We start from the raw sequence: 19442 nt of genomic DNA on the forward strand, positions 1-19442 counted from the left end.
CGACATTGGCCTGAGGTCGGCCAAGAGTTGCGGCGGGGAGCGCGTCCCTTCGAGAATTTAGCCTTTGGCGGAGATCCTCCCCTCGGGAGTTTCTCTGCGCCGAGTGGGCATGTTGGGTCGGCCATTGGCCGACTGAAGCTTTGCCTCGACCAATGGCCGAGTGAACTGGGCCGGCCATTGGCCGACTGAAGCTTTGCCTCGGCCAATGGCCGAGTGAACTGGGCCGGCCATTGGCCGACTGAAGCTTTGCCTCGGCCAATGGCCGAGTGAGACCCTTGGGCCGGCCATGGGCCGGCTGAGCATATTGGCCGGCTGGAACTTGGGCCGGCCATTGGTTTGGGCCGGCCAAGGGCTGAGGCAAGGCTCCGTCGTCAAAGGCCTCGCGCCGGTCGCACGGGTCGAAGCGATGTCTTTTTCCTCGTCGGCCTGAGACGGGCCGACAACACCAATGAACTAGTTCGTGGTATCAGAGAGAAGAGAAAGATCGTTACCAATGTCTTTTCTCAAGGGTTAAATCCCTTCTTTAACAATTAGATTTTAAAGCTCAAACACATTCATATGTCTATTTATAGATCTTTATGTTTCCATTAAGTTACTGGCTTGAATGATAGATCTACTAACATGGGTTTATGACTTTAGCTAGTAAGTTTGATCTTTGGTGATATTTCACGATCAAGTCTTTCCATTCAAGGAAAGATCTTGTTGATAATAGTAACAAGGATCCAGCCAAGGATGCTCTCACTCATTTATTGATTTCGGTGGAAGTTAACTATTAATGATGGCCCCACTCAATTATTGAATAATAGTGGCAAGGTTTCAATTAAGGATGCTCCCACTTAATTATTGAATAATAGTGGCAAGGTTCTACTTGAGGATGTTCCCACTCAATCAATATATTATCAACACTAACTTTGTTGTTGTGTCTCTTTGTTACCTCCCACTCGCACAAATCATTGTCGATATAAGGTAATAAATATTTAGACGCAATCATTTGTGACGACCCGACTTTTCGGACCGTCATACTAAGCTTAATTCTATTACATAGAAAAAAAAAGTGGATAAATTTTTTTTAAAAACATCATTTCATTTATAAAGTTTAGACTCTAAAATAAAACAACTTTGAAAATAACCGACACTTGAAATCTTACAAAACATTTGATGAAAATAAGAAAAATACTTCATTCGGAATTCCAAACTAAAGTAGATGGTTGAGATATTCAACGGAAACTAAACCATAAAAATTCAACTTCAATTTTTCAAAACTAATTAAACTTGGAAAATATCTTAAGCATAAAAAAATCTCAAACCGAATATTTAGAAAATTGCATAGCGGAAGTCTTTTAAATAACCGAGCGGAACCAACCCAACCTCTTAGCCATCGAACGCCGCTGATCCACCCTCCTCACTTGTTCTTTTGTTGCTTACCTACAATACGAACGAATACACATAATATGAGCTAACGCTCAGCGAGAATAACTATAACTCACAAAAAGATGAGTAATGCAATGCATGGCCGATTAATTAGTGTTTTAGTTCTAACGGTGTCATGGTCTTTCGTATCATAAATCTTATCATATTTTATTCCGGGTGCCCCTAGAGTAGTCGTACCAATTTCGGTATACACTTTGGAAACGAACTACGGGGCTGCGAGTTCCCATAGTTTGCACCATCTAATAAACATATCATACGAGAAAAGTCCATTTATGAGCTCGTAGTTCGGCTCGAGATAATTCTCTTAATACCTCTGTAGCTCGAGGTGGTACGACTCTCTTACTTATCATATCACTTGATTATTTGCGTTACATACAAAGATGACATATGACATAAACATAAATAAAACATGCTAATAATTAGAACATGTTATGCCAAAGTTGTACTAAACTCATACATAAACTCATCATAACCAGACATGACATAATAATCACAATTCACTCAATAACATATACACGCACATAAGAAATATCACACAATCAATCATATAACACATATTAACCAATTCAGATCGCACACTCATCGTAATTAATTTTAAACTACTCCATATTGTAGTGAGATTATTCTCACCTTATTGTGTCGGGGAAAAGTTCTTAGACTCTCGAACGATTGGAAAAGCTATTCGGCTCGGGACCTATTCGAACGGATAGAAACCATCAGATTCTACAACGCTTAACATAAGCGTTGTAGAAACTAGGGATTCTACAACGCTTAACATAAGCGTTGTAGAAACATAGTGTTTCTACAACGCTTATGGCTAAGCGTTGTAGAATCTGATGGTTTCTACAACGCTTAAAGCTAAGCGTTGTAGAAACTTATTTATTCTACAACGCTTTTGTTAAGCGTTGTAGAAGTACATAAATTTCAGATTTTCCACAACGTTTAAACTTAGTTTCTACAACGGATAATTAAGCGTTGTAGAAAGCTGTTGGATTCTACAACGGATTTTTAAGCGTTGTAGAAGCTTCTACAACGCAGGATTCTACAACGCTTAAGAAGCGTTGTAGAATCATTCTACAACTGTTTTTAAGCGTTGTAGAATCCTGGTTTTGTAGTAGTGAGACCAAAATCGGAATTTAAGTTGACGAAAACAAAAATCAAAGTATAAAATGATAAAAGGATATTAGAGAAAACTGACATAATCTGCATACCGGTCTGAAAATATTTCTTTTATAGATAAATACACATTCAAAATTCATATAAATTTTATCATATATCAAGGACGTACCAAAATATTTTGTATAAAAATTTCATATAAAATATGTTTCGTAGGTATTTTGATCAAATACAAAACTACGCTGTTTGAAATAGAAATAAAATTTTTGTGCAATGAGCGCAAAAGATTTTTGAAATAAAAAACGTTCATGTAAAAATTATGATAATTACAACTGTATTGAAAACATCTTAAGTAGTAATGTATAAAATATTCAGACTAAAATTGCTCATCTGCAACCAAAAACATATTAACTAAAAAAAATTGCAAAAGAAAAGAGAAGTTATAAAAAAAAATACCTCTTATTTGGTCAAAGAATAAATTCCAACATTTGCTAGGAACAAAACAAATTGAGGAAAGGAAACCACTGAATAACTTTGACGTATTCGTTCTCTCTCTCGTTCGTTGTTACTTTTTTTTTTTCTCTGGGATAGTGTTTTGAAAAAAAAAAAGTTTTAATAGCGTAAGAAAGACAAAGGAAAAAGGCTGGAGCTAAACAAAAGAAAGGAACGACAAAAAGGTATGATATCAATATACATTATGTCTAATTAATGTACTTACAAAATCTCTCTTTTCAATTTTGTATACGGTAATTAATAAAAACAAAAGCCCACGTTCAAAAAGGAGGCAAGAACTTAATATCAACCTTGACAGCAAATCTTAAAAGTCAACTATAACTATATATATATATATATATATATATATATATATATATATATATATATATATATATATGTGTGTGTGTGCAAGATTTCATTAGCGTACACCTGCCCAAATACATATTTGAAAAGGAAAAAAAACTATTTCTTTCCTATCATGCATATAACCCTTTAATTGCACTTTATTTTCCTGTATATGCTTTAAAGCTATACAAAATCACATAAGTAACTTTTTACGTGTAAAATCACATGATATATATATATATATATATATATATATATATATATATATATATATATATGTGTGTGTGTGTGTGTTATAAGTTCTTTTTCAGTTAAGTAAAATACCTAGGAAGACAGCTCCTTTCTTAAAGATAAATGTACAGTATATGTTTTGGATTATGGAGTTATCATGTGCATGTGCGTGTATAGATATGAATAATATATTAGCTGACTAATTTTCTCTTTAACGTTATATATATATATATATATATATATATATATATATATATATATATATATATATAGTGACGGAGCCAAAAAAGCCCATCAAAGGGGCTAATTTGAAAAAAAAAATTCAAGGGGGGCTTGATTGTAAAAAATTTATAAAAATTGGACCAAAAGTATAAATTTTCAAGGGAAAAAATGTAATTTTTTTTTAAAATGGGCAAAAAGTGCAAAAAACAAATTGAGGGGGGCTTGCTCCGTCACTGTATGTACATACATTTATATGAAAATAGAAATTTCACATAACAAAATTTAATTTCTGAAATGGCTAAAAAGAAAAATCAGGGTTTCACATCATTACTCTAAATAGTTCTTAATAATTAAATATATTCAACATAAGAAATAAAGAAAGCAATGAATGCTAATTAAATTTCTAATAGAGATTTATAACTTAGAAAATATAATTGTGTTCATCTATAGCATATGAACGGTCATTCAATTCCTTCATAATATATTCAATTTTAGGGTAAAACATTCATGCAAACAATATCATAAATGCATCATATAATAAAGAGAGAAATATTCAATGACACAAGCATGTGCTCATAAATAATGTAATAAAAATAAGGAAAAATAAGATTCATAATATTCGAAATAACCATAAAAGGCTACAATCCGGTAAACTTGGATTATTATTCTGACACATCACGATGTTCATAAATAAAAACAAATCCAATAAATGAAAGTATTAAAACTAGTGAGAAATTAGATCTTAACTAGAGCATGAGCTTCTCTACAACTCGGGCTTGAATCTGACATTATTTAGCAAGCTCATCGACACTTTTGTGCTCCATCAAATCTGCTCTGCAACACAAAAAGAGGTATGCTCGTGATTAATTATCCTCAAAAAACATTTTTAGGATATCTTTAATCATGAATTTTAAGGTACCATACCAAAATTCTTCTTATATTTCTCAAGCTCGGCCAAGTACAAAGGACAATACCTCTTCCAATGACCTTCAGTGTTGCATTGGTGACATTTGCTAGCGCTATCTCGCTTCTTCTCTTTCCTTTTTCCACTCTTCTTGAATTTTCTATTTTCCTTCTTAGCAGATGCTTTCCCCTTTGAAATACTAAGGTGTGCCTTAGATGATTAAGTGCCAGAAGACCATTTATTCTTGGTTTTAGGCGAAGAACTTTTGTCAGCATGGTGATCCGACCCTTTATTCTTCCCATGTCGAGAAATAGACTCGAATGTCTGTAATTCATTCAGCTAAGACGGTCCATTACTCAACTTATTATTGATATAGTTGGATGTGAACCGTATGAAATCACTTGATAGGGAGTTCAGTATGATTACCACTTGAGTAACCTCATCCATTTGTGCCGCATTGAGTTCAGCTTCGGTAAAGTAGGTAGTCATTTGCATGACATGATCCCTTATCGGAATTCTCTCCATCATCCTAGTGTTGTGCACTTACGGGTGAGTTCTATACGGGCTTGCTCGTTTGCATCCCAAACATTTCTTACAGCGAGTCAAGGATCTCCACAGTAGTCTCCTTCCCTTCCATCTTGGTTCGCAACGCATCAGATAATACTTGCGAGCATGTAAGCCATGCCTTGTTATTGGATTTGACCCACTTGTCATAATCCTCTTTTAAGTTTCTACATGCATTAGCACCAGAAAATGGAGGTATGTCTTCAGTGAGGATAAAGTGGATGCTTTCATTCACTAGCACAGTATTCATGTTTGACTTCCATTTAGGAAAGTTCTCACCAGTGAGGATGTCTTTTGACACCAGGGCCATAATATAGTTTGACATGATTACTGAATAAATAAAAAGAACTTAAATTAGCAGAAAGAAACAACTATCTAGAAGTTTTAGGATATAAAAACATGATGCAAACAAGCACTAGATAAAATACTAATCTTAAAAGAACCCAGCTTTTATGTTCCTTGGTAATTCGACCAATATCCATCCCCTGCCTCCCTATCGGGGACATAGCAGGTGGCACCTAGCCAAAAATGAAAACCATTTCAGATTAAGCGTGGGATAGCTTCAGGGAGGGTTTCGTGGCGGAAAATATCAAGCTCGAAGATGAGAGTGTATTAAGCGTGGGATAGAGGTGAATTGTTGAAAATTGCATTTTTAGAAACTCTTATTAATATTGGCTATATCCCTAAATAAGTTGATAGTTTGGCTATTATGTCCACGAATGAGTAGATACTAAATATGATTAATTAATTGAATTAATGACATTTTTGGCCCCTCGTCTTTGACCTCTTTAACACCTTGGTCCCTGATGAAAAAAGTCTGCAGTCTTGGCCCATTATGACCAGACAATTTTCATATTTGGTACTTCTGTTAATTTTTCTGTCCAAATTGCCGGATAATGGTCACGTGCAAGTCACGCCTGCGATACAAGGAGGGTAATTATCGTTTTGCCCTTGTTTGTATATGAAAAATAATAGAGTAAAATGGTATACTAAATGAATATATAAATTAATGAATTCTAAATTAATAGAACAAGAAAATAACCCCAAATCAAATAACCCCAAATCGAAAATCCCGACCTAGAAAACCAGTCGAGAGAGAAGTGCGATTCGTGACTCAGCGGATCGGAGTAATTGGCAAGCGTGGAAGATCGATGGAGTCGAGTCAAAGTTCATCGTCGCGGAGGAATTTGCGCAAGCAAGGCAACAACGCCGGCAAGGTGACAAGTGAGCGTCGTGGACGAGTTCCGGCGTGTAAATGCGGTCATATCGGAGTCGAGTATACTTCATGGACATCGAAAAATCCTGGGCGAAAGTTTTATGGGTGTCCTTATTATAAGGTATGGATTTATTCTGGATTTTGTTTCGAGTTTGAGATTTTTCAATGTTTGAATTGGTGAACTTTATACCAGGAGAAAAATGGATGTGGATTTATTGAGTGGGTCGACCCTCCTATTTGTGCTAGATCAAAAATGATTATTCCCGGGCTTTTGAAGAGGATAAATTCGCAAGAAAATAGCTTCCCGGAGGTTGCCGATGTACTACAAGAAGATCAAGTAGGAGCAGTGGAAGAACAATTAAGAGCAATAGAAGCACAATTAGGAACAATTCAAGAACATTTACTATCAATCGAAGAAAAGAATGAACTGAAACTCCTGAAGCGAATGATTCTGTTGATTTTATTGATTGTGTTTGTGTTGTTGTTGAAGTGATGTGGTAACTTAGCTTGGTTATGCAACTTATCAATGGTAAATCTTTGGTTATGTAACTTATCTTTGAGCAGGTCTTATGTTGTAACTTATTTTGGTTATGTAACTTATCTATGAGAAAGTCTTATTTTGTACGTTGAGCAGTTGATGAACAATGTAAATTCTTCCAATGTATTGATTCAACTATGTGTGACAAAATTGTAACATTCAATATATAGTAAGTTATGTCATATAATATGAGACAAATCATGATAGTCATACATCTGTTTTAAAGTTCCAAAATGAGATAAGTTATGTCATGTACTTCTAGGTTGCCACAAGTTTTTAGCCTTTTTTACAACATATACATGCTTGATTATAATCAAAGCATTAAACCAAAAAAATTGTTCAAAATAAGGACTTCAGACAGGCTTAATCTAAGTCCTAAAAACAGCATCTACTCGTCTCTGAATAAACCCCGCGGTTGCATGACGTTGGTCTTTGTGTTCTGACTCCTGAACCGCGGACTTCTCTGTTTACATTCAAAATGAGCCATGTCAGTCCTTATCTCAAATATCACAACTACGTTTCAAATTATAAACATACCCTTGTTGGCTGGATTGGTTGTGATCCTCGAGTTGCTTGGGATGGTTGAGAAGCCATAGGTGGCTGGTTGGATTGACTGGATGGTTGGGATGGTTGAGATGGTTGAGAAGCCATAGGTGGCTGGTTTGATTGACTGGGCGGTTGGGATGGTTGAGAAGCCATAGGTGGCCGGTTGGATTGACTGGGTGGTTGTGACCTTCGTCCTTGACGTGATGGGCGTCCTCGCTGTCCATTTCGATGTCGCTGAAAAAACCAAAAATGTCGGATTATAACAAGAGATATAACAAGAAACCTTCAATTACGTTACCTCATTTTCTTTCTGTCTTCTATAACAGGTTTTCACGTTGTGTCCCTGTTGACCACATTCAGTGCACTTTGGCTGAACATATTTCCTCGTCATCTTTGTTCCATGCCTAGGGACTACTTCGTCATGTTGAAGTCGACGAAGCTTCTTTGGCCTTCCTGGTTTGACTCTGTTTGGAGGCATTGCCAGTGGTGGTTGTCCAGTACGTGGCCACTGCTCTAGAGGGTTGATTGGCTTAATATGATGAACATATGTGCTCTCGTAACAAGGTTTCTTATACCAATGGGAGACATATGTCAAAGGATCTTCCTGTCGGTGCCAGATGCAACTGATTGCATGCGAACAAGGAATGCCTGCATAGAATTAGAGACAAACTTAATTAACATTGCAAAGAGTAAGACTGTTTACACTGAACATTGCAAAGAGCAGAGGAATACCTGACAAATTCCATCTATTGCATGAGCACGAGTGTGTAGACAGATTCACGGCGTACATGGTTCCATACATGTTTGAGACTTGGTAATCAGAATCACCAGCCCAGTATGGAATATTCTCAGATGATAGAATTTTGTTTGCTTCGAGGATCTTGAAAATTCTAGGTCCAAGCTCACCATGCCACTTCTCAACGGCTGTTCTCTGTTTGGAGAACCTTTGCAGTAGGTACATCCGAATGCGCTCCAACAGTGACAATATTGGTTTTTGCCTTGCCATAAGCATGGCCCTAGTTCCGTTGAAACTTTCGCATAGGTTATTTAACACTATTTCACACTTAGGAGCTGACCTGAAATTGCATCTTGCCCAGTATTGAGGACCCTTTTCAATTAGCCAATCGTACGCGTCTTGATCTTCAGCTTTGATTAGGTCCATCTCTGCCTCAAACCGAGCATGAGAATAAGCCATTGCCGCGGCCATCATTTTCGCTTTCAAAAATGCTCCCTTATCAACCTGGTCAATTATCATTCAAGTCAGTAAAGTGCCAAATGAAGTACATGAGAACAGAATATATTGAAAATAACAAATGTCATTTACTTGACCTTCGTAAAATTGCCTTGGAGATGACGTGCACAGTGCCTGTGTTCACCTTGCACTGAGCCCTCGCCCCACAAATCATTCAACGCCTCTTGAAGTCCTTTCTGTTTATCAGAAATGAACGTCCAATGGTGGCCGTTGTTGAGACTCAAATCGTCCCTGAGTAGGTCAAAAAACCAAGTCCAAGAGGACTTGCATTCAGCTTCCACAACAGCATACGCGATAGGAAACATCGAGTTGTTGGCATCGATTCCTATCGCTGAAAGTAACTGACCGGTATGTTGGCCTTTGATATGGCATCCGTCAACACCAATCAAAGGGCGGCATTGTTTAAATCCAAGTTTACATGCTTCAAAACATATATAAATCCTTTGAAACACTGCTTGTCCTTCACTGTTGAGTTCGGATTCAATCTTCACAGTTGACCCTGGGTTTGACCGCTTGATTTCAGCGGCGTAGCTCCATAATGCAGCGTACTGCTCATTATATGACCCTTCAATAGCCTTCGTTGCATGCCTTTTTGCCCTATATGCCTTCATCACGTTACACTTAATGATATGGTCCTTCTGGACACGGTTCATGAACTCTGGTGCGGACCACGAGTCGTTAGTTTTGAAGCTCTGCATATACTCTTTCGCGAGCCAACTAGCTGTAGCAAATCTGTTAACGTTCACTCTAGGACATGTATGCTTTGGTTCATACGTCTTGATAAGGAATGCACCACCTGTTCCCAGACTTGATGCATAACACACCCATTTGCAATGTGAGTTCTTACACGCTGCCCTAACCCTTTGGGCCTCGTTTTTCTTGAAATAGACGTCTTTGCCCTCTTTGATAGCTTGTTGCCTGATTGCCTGCTTGAAGACATGAGAACTAGGAAATGACATTCCCAGTTTTAGTATCACGTGACGCATATCAATTTCTTCTCTGAACTCCTGAAATCGTGGCAGCTTCTTCTTGATGTGTGCCTTCTGCTTGCCCGTCACACCATCACGAACCTCTTCTGCCTGGTTGTTAATAAAGAATGTTAATATTTTGAATACCAACTATGAGATTGTATGTGTGTTTGTAAGTATGTTGTCGTTTTTTTATTTTTCCTTTTAAGTGTAAAACGACTTGTCGTTAGTTGTATGTGTGTTTGTATAAAAAAGGATTTTAGATTGACTTTAATTCAGCTTTTATTATGAGTTATGGTCAATATGCCATAAATTCAGCTTTTACTGATTGACTTTAATTCTGCTTTTATTTAGGATTTGCAAAGTTATGAGTTGGATGACTGATTATCATTTGCAATAATACCAAAATGTAAAATTGTAAAAGATATTCTATTATACCAAAATGCAATAATATTTTTGAATTCTAATATTTTATCACGAACCTCTTCTGCCGGGTTGTCTTCTGAGTCCGATCCATTGCCTCCAATGTCAGCGTCTATGTTGTAGTCGCTATCATCTTCAGAATCATCAATTAGAACGCCCTTCCCTTTCTTAACTACGCCTGCTAGGCCCAAGTCAACAGCTGCCCCATCCACTTCAATTTCTTCGTCACTCAACTCGAAACCAAACTCGTTCTCAGTTGGCCTTCTCTGATACGCTTCCCATGTCTGTTCATCCATGTCATTTTGTGCTTCCTCATCAACTTCTTCACGGTCTTCCTCCTCAATGTCACCCTGTACGTCGCTTTCACTGGCCACGACATCAGATAAATGGTCATTAATGACTGGTTCAGGACCCGGGTCTTCATGCTCTTCTTGCTCAGCCACAACGTCGACATGGTGGTCTTCATCGTCCTCACCAACGCTGTTTTGTATAAGTAGTGGTGCAACTGGATGATCACAATAAATATTGACCTCCCAGCTTGTCTTCAGATTTTCAGCTACACGTTCCAGCAACTGACCGTCCAACTCAATCCAAATCACCTTACCCTCAGGCGCGTCCATGTAGTAATCACAACCAGTTGAGTAACCAAGTTCCTTTGTCATCATATTATTCAACACTTGAATAGACATTCTGTCTATATCTACAAACATAAACTGACTTACAGTGCCGCCTTCGTATTTGTCCAAACCATATCCACAGTCAAACCTCACCGCACCTCCATGGTAGACATTGATAGAAAACTTGTTTAGAAGTTCCTCTGAAACAAAAACATGGCAACAAAAGCTTTCATTTTCATGTACAAAGTAAACTAATAAATACCCATTTAAAACATGACACCCATTACATAAATACCCTCAAAACCCCACACCCACCCTTACCTGTACCAAACTCTACCGACAAAACCGGGACCACAACAAACACAAAAGGACGGGAAACAAAAAAAATCAAACACAAATGAAGCCACAACACTAGTGGTCCCATTACCCTCACTACCCATCTGCAAAAACATATCTCACTCGCGATTTATCCCCTTCGATAACAACAAAACAATAATGAACAAATAAAACCATAAGCTTACCATAAGCCCCTTCTTGAATCGGGGTTCGAGATTTATCCCACTCGCGTTTCTCCCTCGAAGTGGCTTGCTTCGCCGGCGGTGTCGTACGTCCTTTCTTCGACGGCGATGTCATACTTCCTTTCTTCGCCGGGGATTTCATACGTCCTTTCTTCACCGGCGATGGCGTACTTCCTTTCTTCGCCGGCGATTTACCTTTCCTCCGCCCCATAGTCCGTCGTGTCTTCGGCGATTTGCACTGTGAATTTTTTCTTGGTTTCGCGATTTTTGATTTCTGCACTGTGAATTTTTTTTGGGTAATTATCGAATCAGTTTTTACATTTAATTTTATTTTTTTGAATTTCAAAAACACAATATTACACGAAAGAATTACCTTTCTTAGCGGGATTACATAATTACCCTCCTTGTATCGCAGGCGTGACTTGCACGTGACCATTATCCGGCAATTTGGACAGAAAAATTAACAGAAGTACCAAATATGAAAATTGTCTGGTCATAATGGGCCAAGACTGCAGACTTTTTTCATCAGGGACCAATGTGTTAAAGAGGTCAAAGACGAGGGGCCAAAAATGTCATTAATTCTAATTAATTTATGGGATTCCTAAATAATATATATATGAATAAATTTCACTATTGCCCCCTGAACTATGACATCGGTAACAATTTGCCCCTGGTATTCTGATTTGTGGCAACTGTTTACCTTGAACTTATGTTTTTTATCAGAAGTAATCCTTCCGTTAATTTTTGCACTGGTCTATTAGGAATTTGATGGCGTGGACAGTATACTTCCATTATAAAAAATTAATAAATAAAAACAACTGAAATGGACAGTATACTTCCATTATAAAAAAATTAATAAATAAAAACAACTGAAAGGTATAAATATTCAGGCAAAATGATATCCACAGTCTCTTGAACCGGATTTTCCCACCGGCAACAACTGTCTTTCAGGCTAGTTTTCTCTAGCTTCACGCTGGGCTTTCCGATATCCACTGGAATCACTGGCAATGTCAAAGAATCCACGCCCAACCAAGAAACCTGAAACCAAAACACCTCTTCAGCGGTCGCGGCCGAATTCGCCTAACTGTTCGTGGCGGTGGCGGCGAGATTACGGCGCCGGAGACCGGAGTTCGGGATTTGCGCGAGGCTTTCGCAGGCGGAGGCGGTGGGGCCGGACGAGCTGGACGAGGAGTTCGACCGACGGGATGCCGTCTGCGAGGGCGGTGGAGACCGTGAGAGCGAGGTACGACCGGCTCAGGGCTTTGGCGGGAAGAGCTCAGACTTTGCTCGCTGACGTGGCAGCGCATGGGGAGAGAGCGGAGGCGCTCGTGAGCTGGCTGACCACGGCGATCTTCTCTGTCTTCTGTCTGGTCGCCATTTAATTTATTTGATTGATCATTTGATTGTTTTTCATAATGTAATGGGAATAAAAAGTTCTTTGTATTCAGTAAGTTCCTTTTTTTTCATGATAAGTTCATTAAGGACATTTTAGACATTACACCAAGAAATAAGCTCACGTGGCAAAAAAACTAACAGACCAATGCAAAAAATTAACGGAATGATTACTTCTGATAAAAAACATAAGTTCAAGGTAAACATTTGCCACAAATCAGAATACCATGGGCAAATTGTTAACGACGTCATAGTTCAGAGGGCAATAGTGAACTTTATCCTATATATATATATATATATATATATATATATATATATATATATATATATATATATATATATATATGTAAAGGCATACACAATTACTATATACAATCCCCAACGCAAAACAAAATTGTATGTTCTCTCCAATCAAGAATTGGACATTTGTTTTTCTTCGTCGGAGTAGAAGATGATTTTGAGAAGGAATTATACATACCACTCAGTATGATCAACCAAGATGGATATGGTATTATCTTTTAAAATTTAATAATTGACAAAAATGTTGATCCTGGGAAATCTTCGTCAGAGACAACTTGGTTTAAATTAAGATACATTTGTCAATTGTAGTTCTAGACCAAGTCAGTTAGTTTATTCAAAATCATGCAACCTTGATCTGAAAATCAAGCGATTGCTCAATCTTGTTCAATTGTGTATCGAGCTAATAGATGTTTGCTCTAACCTGAGAGGCGAAATAAGTAAATAGACCTCTCCAAACTTTAGCTGAATTATCACAAACTATCATTCCGAATCTTCTATCATTCTCCTATGCGCGTTTCTCATTGATGATGAAAGGAAATCTTAAAGTCGGTGTCCACGTAGCATCGTCATCAATTTTCATTCTGCACAATAAAGTTATATATTCGCATCTAATTTCGATCGAGCTCAAAAAGGAGATAGGATTCAAGGATCTGCAACATTCAAGCAGATGGGGGAAAAAAAGGCTAATAATAAGAGGAGATCGCGTAATAATGATTGCGGTTGGCCAAGAAACGAAGATCGGCGAATGAACATGAGCTTAGCTGAGAGAGAAAATAATTATCAAGAGACTGAATGAATTCTCGTTGATAAAAGAATGCCAAAGAGTAATTGCAAAGGTTTTTACTCAAACATCTAAACACTTACAAAGTAAGGTCGAGCGCGAACATAACCTATGTCGCAAGAGGTTTTTTTCATAATGTTATTAAAGCCACCAATGTCGATTATTTTTGTGGAAGATAAAAAAGAATTAAAAAAAAAAAAAAAAAAGTTTTTCTTTATCTCCACTTTCCTTCTTAAAGTTCAGAATACTTGACGGCCAAAAGTAGAAAAAACCTGGCTTCCATTGTTGTAGCATGGTTCACATAAAGACCCCATATAACAAAAAGAGATTCACGTAAGACCCCAAATTTAAAAGACTCCAGCTCAAAACACACACCAAAGGTTACAAGGGAATTAGCGTGACATGGATTCCATATTGCGGATGGTTCGTGAGGACTTGAACCGGCGAATGAACATAAGTCGGAGACAAAGCGAAGGCGTACCGTTGCAAAATCATCGCCAGAGCCACCTTTGCCTCGGCAACGGCAAAGTTAAACCCCACGCACGTTCGAGGCCCTATTCCAAAGGGCATGAAAGCGGTGATGTTGTTCTTCGTAGCGCTCGCTACTCCTTCGGAGAATCTCTCTGGCTTGAACTGGTGCGCTTCTTGACCCCACACTCGCACGTCGTGATGAATCGATAGGTTTGAAATGAACACTTTCAAGCCTTTTGGGAGAGTGAAACTTCCCAATCTCGCTTCCTTTTCGACGTACCTATTTATTGCAATTACCGGAGGGTATAGCCTCAGGCTCTCGTTGATGATCATTCCCATCTGTTTGACGTGTCGAAAAAAAAAAAGTCAGAATTTAAAACCCATTTTTTTTCCTTTCCAAATGCTAGTTAACCACCATTAACCGAGAAATAACTGTACCTTTTAAATTTGTAAAAAATAGCCATTAACCGAGTTTTGGCCAATGAGATTGAAGTAGGCCAAATAAAATTACAAAAATATAAATAAAATAAATTTACAAAAAAAAAATAATAATAATTTTAAGGCTAACAAGTTTGAGATCTTACAATTTTGAGCTTTGACAAGTCATCAGGTGTGGGGTTTCCCTTCCCACATACACTGAGGACTTCTTCTCTTGCCTTCTTTTGCCAATCATCATGGATTGCTAAGAGAAACATTGTCCAAGCAAGCAAATTGTTGGTTGTTTCTTGACCAGCAAAGTAAAAGGTCTTGCACTCATCCACCACATCATCGACCGATATTCGTTCGCTCTCATCACCATCGTGTTGCGCCTTCACCAATAACCCAAGAAAATCACTCCCATACTCGCCCTCTCCGATGCTCTCTCTCTTCTTAACTAAATTGACGATTATCTCGCGCACTTCTTTCTCGATCTTCTCCGATTCAATCTCGTCTTCTGATTTAAACACCTTACTGCAACAATTACAGTTAATTTCATCACTTTTAGTCTTATCTACTCAGAGATAAAAATAAAATACAAAAAAATTCGCATTTTTTATATAAAATTAAACTAACTTCCAACATCATTAGATCTTACAACGGTAATAAACTGTCGTGCAAACTTTGTATGGTGGTTTTTTAACCGTTGTTAAATATATTGAATTTTTGTACTAGCACAAATGGATAATTCTTAAATTAATGTGGTGCTAATATTAGCTCAAAGAAACTTACTCGAAATTGGGAAGGCTTATTTTGTAATAATTTCGAGACGTCAACAGCATCAACTTATTCAACAATTCAAATATTTTCCGACCTTCCATGTAACTGCTTCCAAACGCTGTCTTGGAGATCATTTCTGAAGTTAAGAACCTAAATTCTTCGTACACTTCAACCTCTTTATCTTCCTTTTCTTTCCAACTTTCTAGCATCGTTTCTGTGCTTTCAATCATCGCCGGAATCATCCTCTGTCGTAATGAAATATAAACAAATAAATAAATAAGTAATTACTATACCTAATGATAACCGAAATCTTGGTGTAGCATGTTGTCTAAAAACAAGTAATAATGTTACTATAACCAAAGGGGTAGAATTCATATATGCAATTGTAACATAGACTTTTAAAATCTAAAACGCTGCCAAATCAGCCAATAAAGATATTTTCTGAAATAAACTTAATTAAACAAAAACTGGTAGACACGTGGCTGGAATAAGGTTGAGTGTAAGCATGACTAATTTTTCCATCTATGCTCTTACAAAATAGCCTCGTTTACAATGAAATCAAATAAATAAATAAAAGGCTCGGAAGTCGGAAGTTTTATAGTAATTATTTGAAACTTATCATTACCTAAAAGAAAAAAAAAAAAAGATAAACTTTGACATCTGTTAGGAAATTTGTCAAACAGCTATTAAAAATATCTACAATACCCTAAATTTAATTATTTTTCTTTCAAAATTCAACGACTGACTGCTAAACTTAGAGATAAAAGTATGGGGAATAATTGAATAACATAGTATGGAGTAGTTCTGTCAATTGGCTGGGCAGCTCATGGGCTAACTGGCCCGGCCCTTTTAAGTGGTTTTGGACCAATCCGACCCTTTTCGGAAAAGGGTCAGGCCAAACCGGATTACATGAAGCGCCTAAGCTGGGCCTGAGGTATTGGCCCTCAAGTCTGGTCCGACCAGGGCCCCCATAAAAAGTCAACTTAGGCCCGGCCCGGACCCTAATTAAGCCCGGTTCGGACCCAACCCTTTTTAAGTAAAGTATTTTTAATTTTGTTTCAAATTTATGTTTTTATGTTTTAAAAAGTACTTTTTACACATAAATTTAATTTTATATTAATGAAATTAATGTTTTTTACGAACATATTTGTTGTTTTGATCAAAATTGTACTTTTATGAATTTTATGAATATTTTTAATATTTTTCATGATAATAATTCGGGCTTTTTGAGGCCCAGCTTAAGTCCTTTTCAAGACCGGGCCCGAGCTCGGCCCTCGGCCCCGAAGGTTGAGGGCATGATCCTGATTTGTGGCTAAGATCATTTTATTAGGCCCAACCCGATCCAACCCTCCAATAAAAAGGTTTGGGTCAAGTTCTGGCAAGGGCCCGAGCTTCGTTTGGGCTTGGAGAAGAAGGGATGGGCCCTGCCCTTTTGACACTTAGTATAGAGGTACTACATCACTACTTTTGACACTTAGTATTCCTAAAGTATGACCGCCTCACTACTTTTGGACCAAAATCCAATATGTCAAAATTAATCTAAAAGCATGACTTCTTTATATTTGCTGCTACAAAACTACCCTCAAGGAAATATCATTTTTCTTTCATATTTCTTCTGTCTAGTTTATTCACATGATTGTCAATAATCTACTTTATTTATTGACAATGTCGACATTACGATTTTTTTTAAAACCTGAAAAATCTGAACAAAAAAAAATATATATTCAAGCAAACCAAACGAAAATCAACAACTATACATCCGAAATCAATCTCGTTTCAAGCCTCTCTCCATTTACTTGCGATGATTTAGGTTTATTTGTAAGGACTTTAACTTTAAAGTTTGGGTTTTGGTTTTTTTTATCATTTTGGGTGGAGAAGAAGAAGAAATTATGACGGAGAATAAAAGGAATTGACGTGGAGGCGAAGAGAGAGAGAGAGAGAGAGAGATATTTATGTCCATATCAATGTGTTTTGGATGTAGCTAATAATTTGAGAAATCTGGAAAAAAAAAATGGTTTTAAGAACCTGAAAATTCGTTTGAAGATTTATCGACATTTTATCTTTGTATTGACATTAATGTGAATAAATCTTCAAACGATTCTGGGAATTCTGTGAAGATTTATAGACATCGATATCAATAACTCTTCAAACAATTTTCCAGAATAATTTGAAGATGTATTGACATTCATGTCAATAAAAAGACAAAATGTCAATAAATCTTCAATCAAATTTCAAATTTCTCAAACCACTTTTCTTTTCAAATTTTCCAAGTTTTTTTTTTGTTAAATTCACCCACCAAACGAAAAATGATCTCTAACTTTGTTTTTGTGACCATTAAGTAAATAACAAAATTAAATAAAAAAAAAAAAGATATGTCATTAAGGGTATTTTTGTATCAAGAAATCATACTTTTGGATTAATTTTGACTTATTAGATTATGGTCCTAAAAATATTGAGGATGTCATAGTTTAGAAATATACATTAAAAATAAAATAATAATAATAGGTAGCATTCAGTTTTATGCTAAGATGACATAAAATTTTATACTATGCATATTTTTACCAAATTATATCATTGAAATTGATCAGTTATCTCCTTGCACCAAATGAGACTGCACGGTACTCTTTGGAATTACAAGAAAGAAAAACAGTTGTATGAGATGACTTGTGGCCATATGCAATCTTGTATGATCTTTAGCGATCGTATAAGATCGTGACAAAAAAAAAATATGACTTTTAACATAATTTTAGAAAAATAGACGGTTTTAAAATAGACATAAAAATTGAATGTGATCTACTACTACAAATATAATAATTATATGAAAATGTCAGCTCAGAGTTTGAGAGTTTGAGTTGCTCCGTAGGGAAGAACAATATCAGATATTTTATCAACTTTTGTGTCTCGTTTCATATCCCCCCCTCAATAATACAGCTACAAATACTCTTACGTTATAAATAAGTTTTTTGTTAAAGTTTATATATCAGATTTTCTATCTTTGTTAATATATCCTGTAATGTGTCGCACGCGAATGATAGATAAAAATAAAAAATAAAAAATCATAATAAAAAATGAAGAACGGAATGGGTTAAATGATGTCACATAAGTCGTAACACTATGCAACACACTTTATGTAATAAAAATATTTACTTACCTTCAAGCTCTCTGAATGAAAGGCAAAGTTAGCCAATTTCCTAACTTTTGTCCACTTATCACCATGAGAAGTCACGAGCCCATCTCCCAATAACTTCTTCAAGAAGGTCTTCGTTTCTCCTTTGGTATAAAACCCATCTTTGTCGCTCAATATCTCTTTCACCAAATCCGGTTCAGTCACAACCACTTCCGCTTGAGGACCGTCCCACTGAAGATAGCACTTTCCTGTTGACAAATTAAAATATATATTGACAACAAATATTATGAATAGTTGTAGGGATTTGACTTATTACGTATAATAATATACTCTACCGTATGAGTTGGTCCAGCGGTGAATATGAGGCTGAATCTTGGGAAATATGTTGTGATCAGAAAAGTTCATTGACCTTGACGTGGCTTCTTTTTGCATGGCCATGATCTCTTTGGAGTTGCCATGGATGAACTTGTAATTTGGGCCTCTGATTCCCCTCAACCCCAAAAGCTTCTGTAAGCGAATTGGAGCCAACCATAGTTGGTAGAGGATCTTGATCAGTCCGAAAATGAAACACAAGCAAAGAGAACCTGAAAGAAGAAGTTTCAAATCACTCATTTTTTTTTTTTTTTGCCAAAGATAAGATGATTTTCCCAGCGGTTATTTTCACTTAGCTTTCTTGGCTTTATAAAGAAAATGAATAAAAGAGTGTCTGTGGACTCATGGTTACATTATTAGCCTGATATATTATATATAATCAACTAGGTCCCACGAACCAATACAGTCAAAATCTA

The 19442-nt window shown here is 36.8% G+C and overlaps 1 protein-coding gene across 1 annotated transcript; it reads right to left on the minus strand.

Moving 5' to 3' along the window:
• Nucleotides 1–13903: 13903 nt before the first annotated feature.
• On the minus strand, nt 13904–19373 carry LOC149402776 (cytochrome P450 CYP749A22-like). Its single transcript, XM_089608889.1, has 5 exons — nt 18990–19373; nt 18679–18902; nt 15540–15772; nt 14915–15281; nt 13904–14669 (listed from the first exon to the last, which is right to left on the minus strand). Exons 1-5 carry the CDS (start codon nt 19264–19266, stop codon nt 14241–14243), a joined length of 1530 nt encoding a protein of 509 aa, XP_089465015.1. The 5' UTR covers nt 19267–19373; the 3' UTR covers nt 13904–14240.
• Between the last annotated feature and the right edge of the window lie 69 nt (nt 19374–19442).

Source organism: Urtica dioica, chromosome 3 (genome assembly GCF_054948205.1).
Source record: "Urtica dioica subsp. dioica isolate 48M chromosome 3, U.dioica_male_clone48M_v1_H2, whole genome shotgun sequence".
In the NCBI taxonomy this organism is placed as follows: Eukaryota; Viridiplantae; Streptophyta; class Magnoliopsida; order Rosales; family Urticaceae; genus Urtica; species Urtica dioica.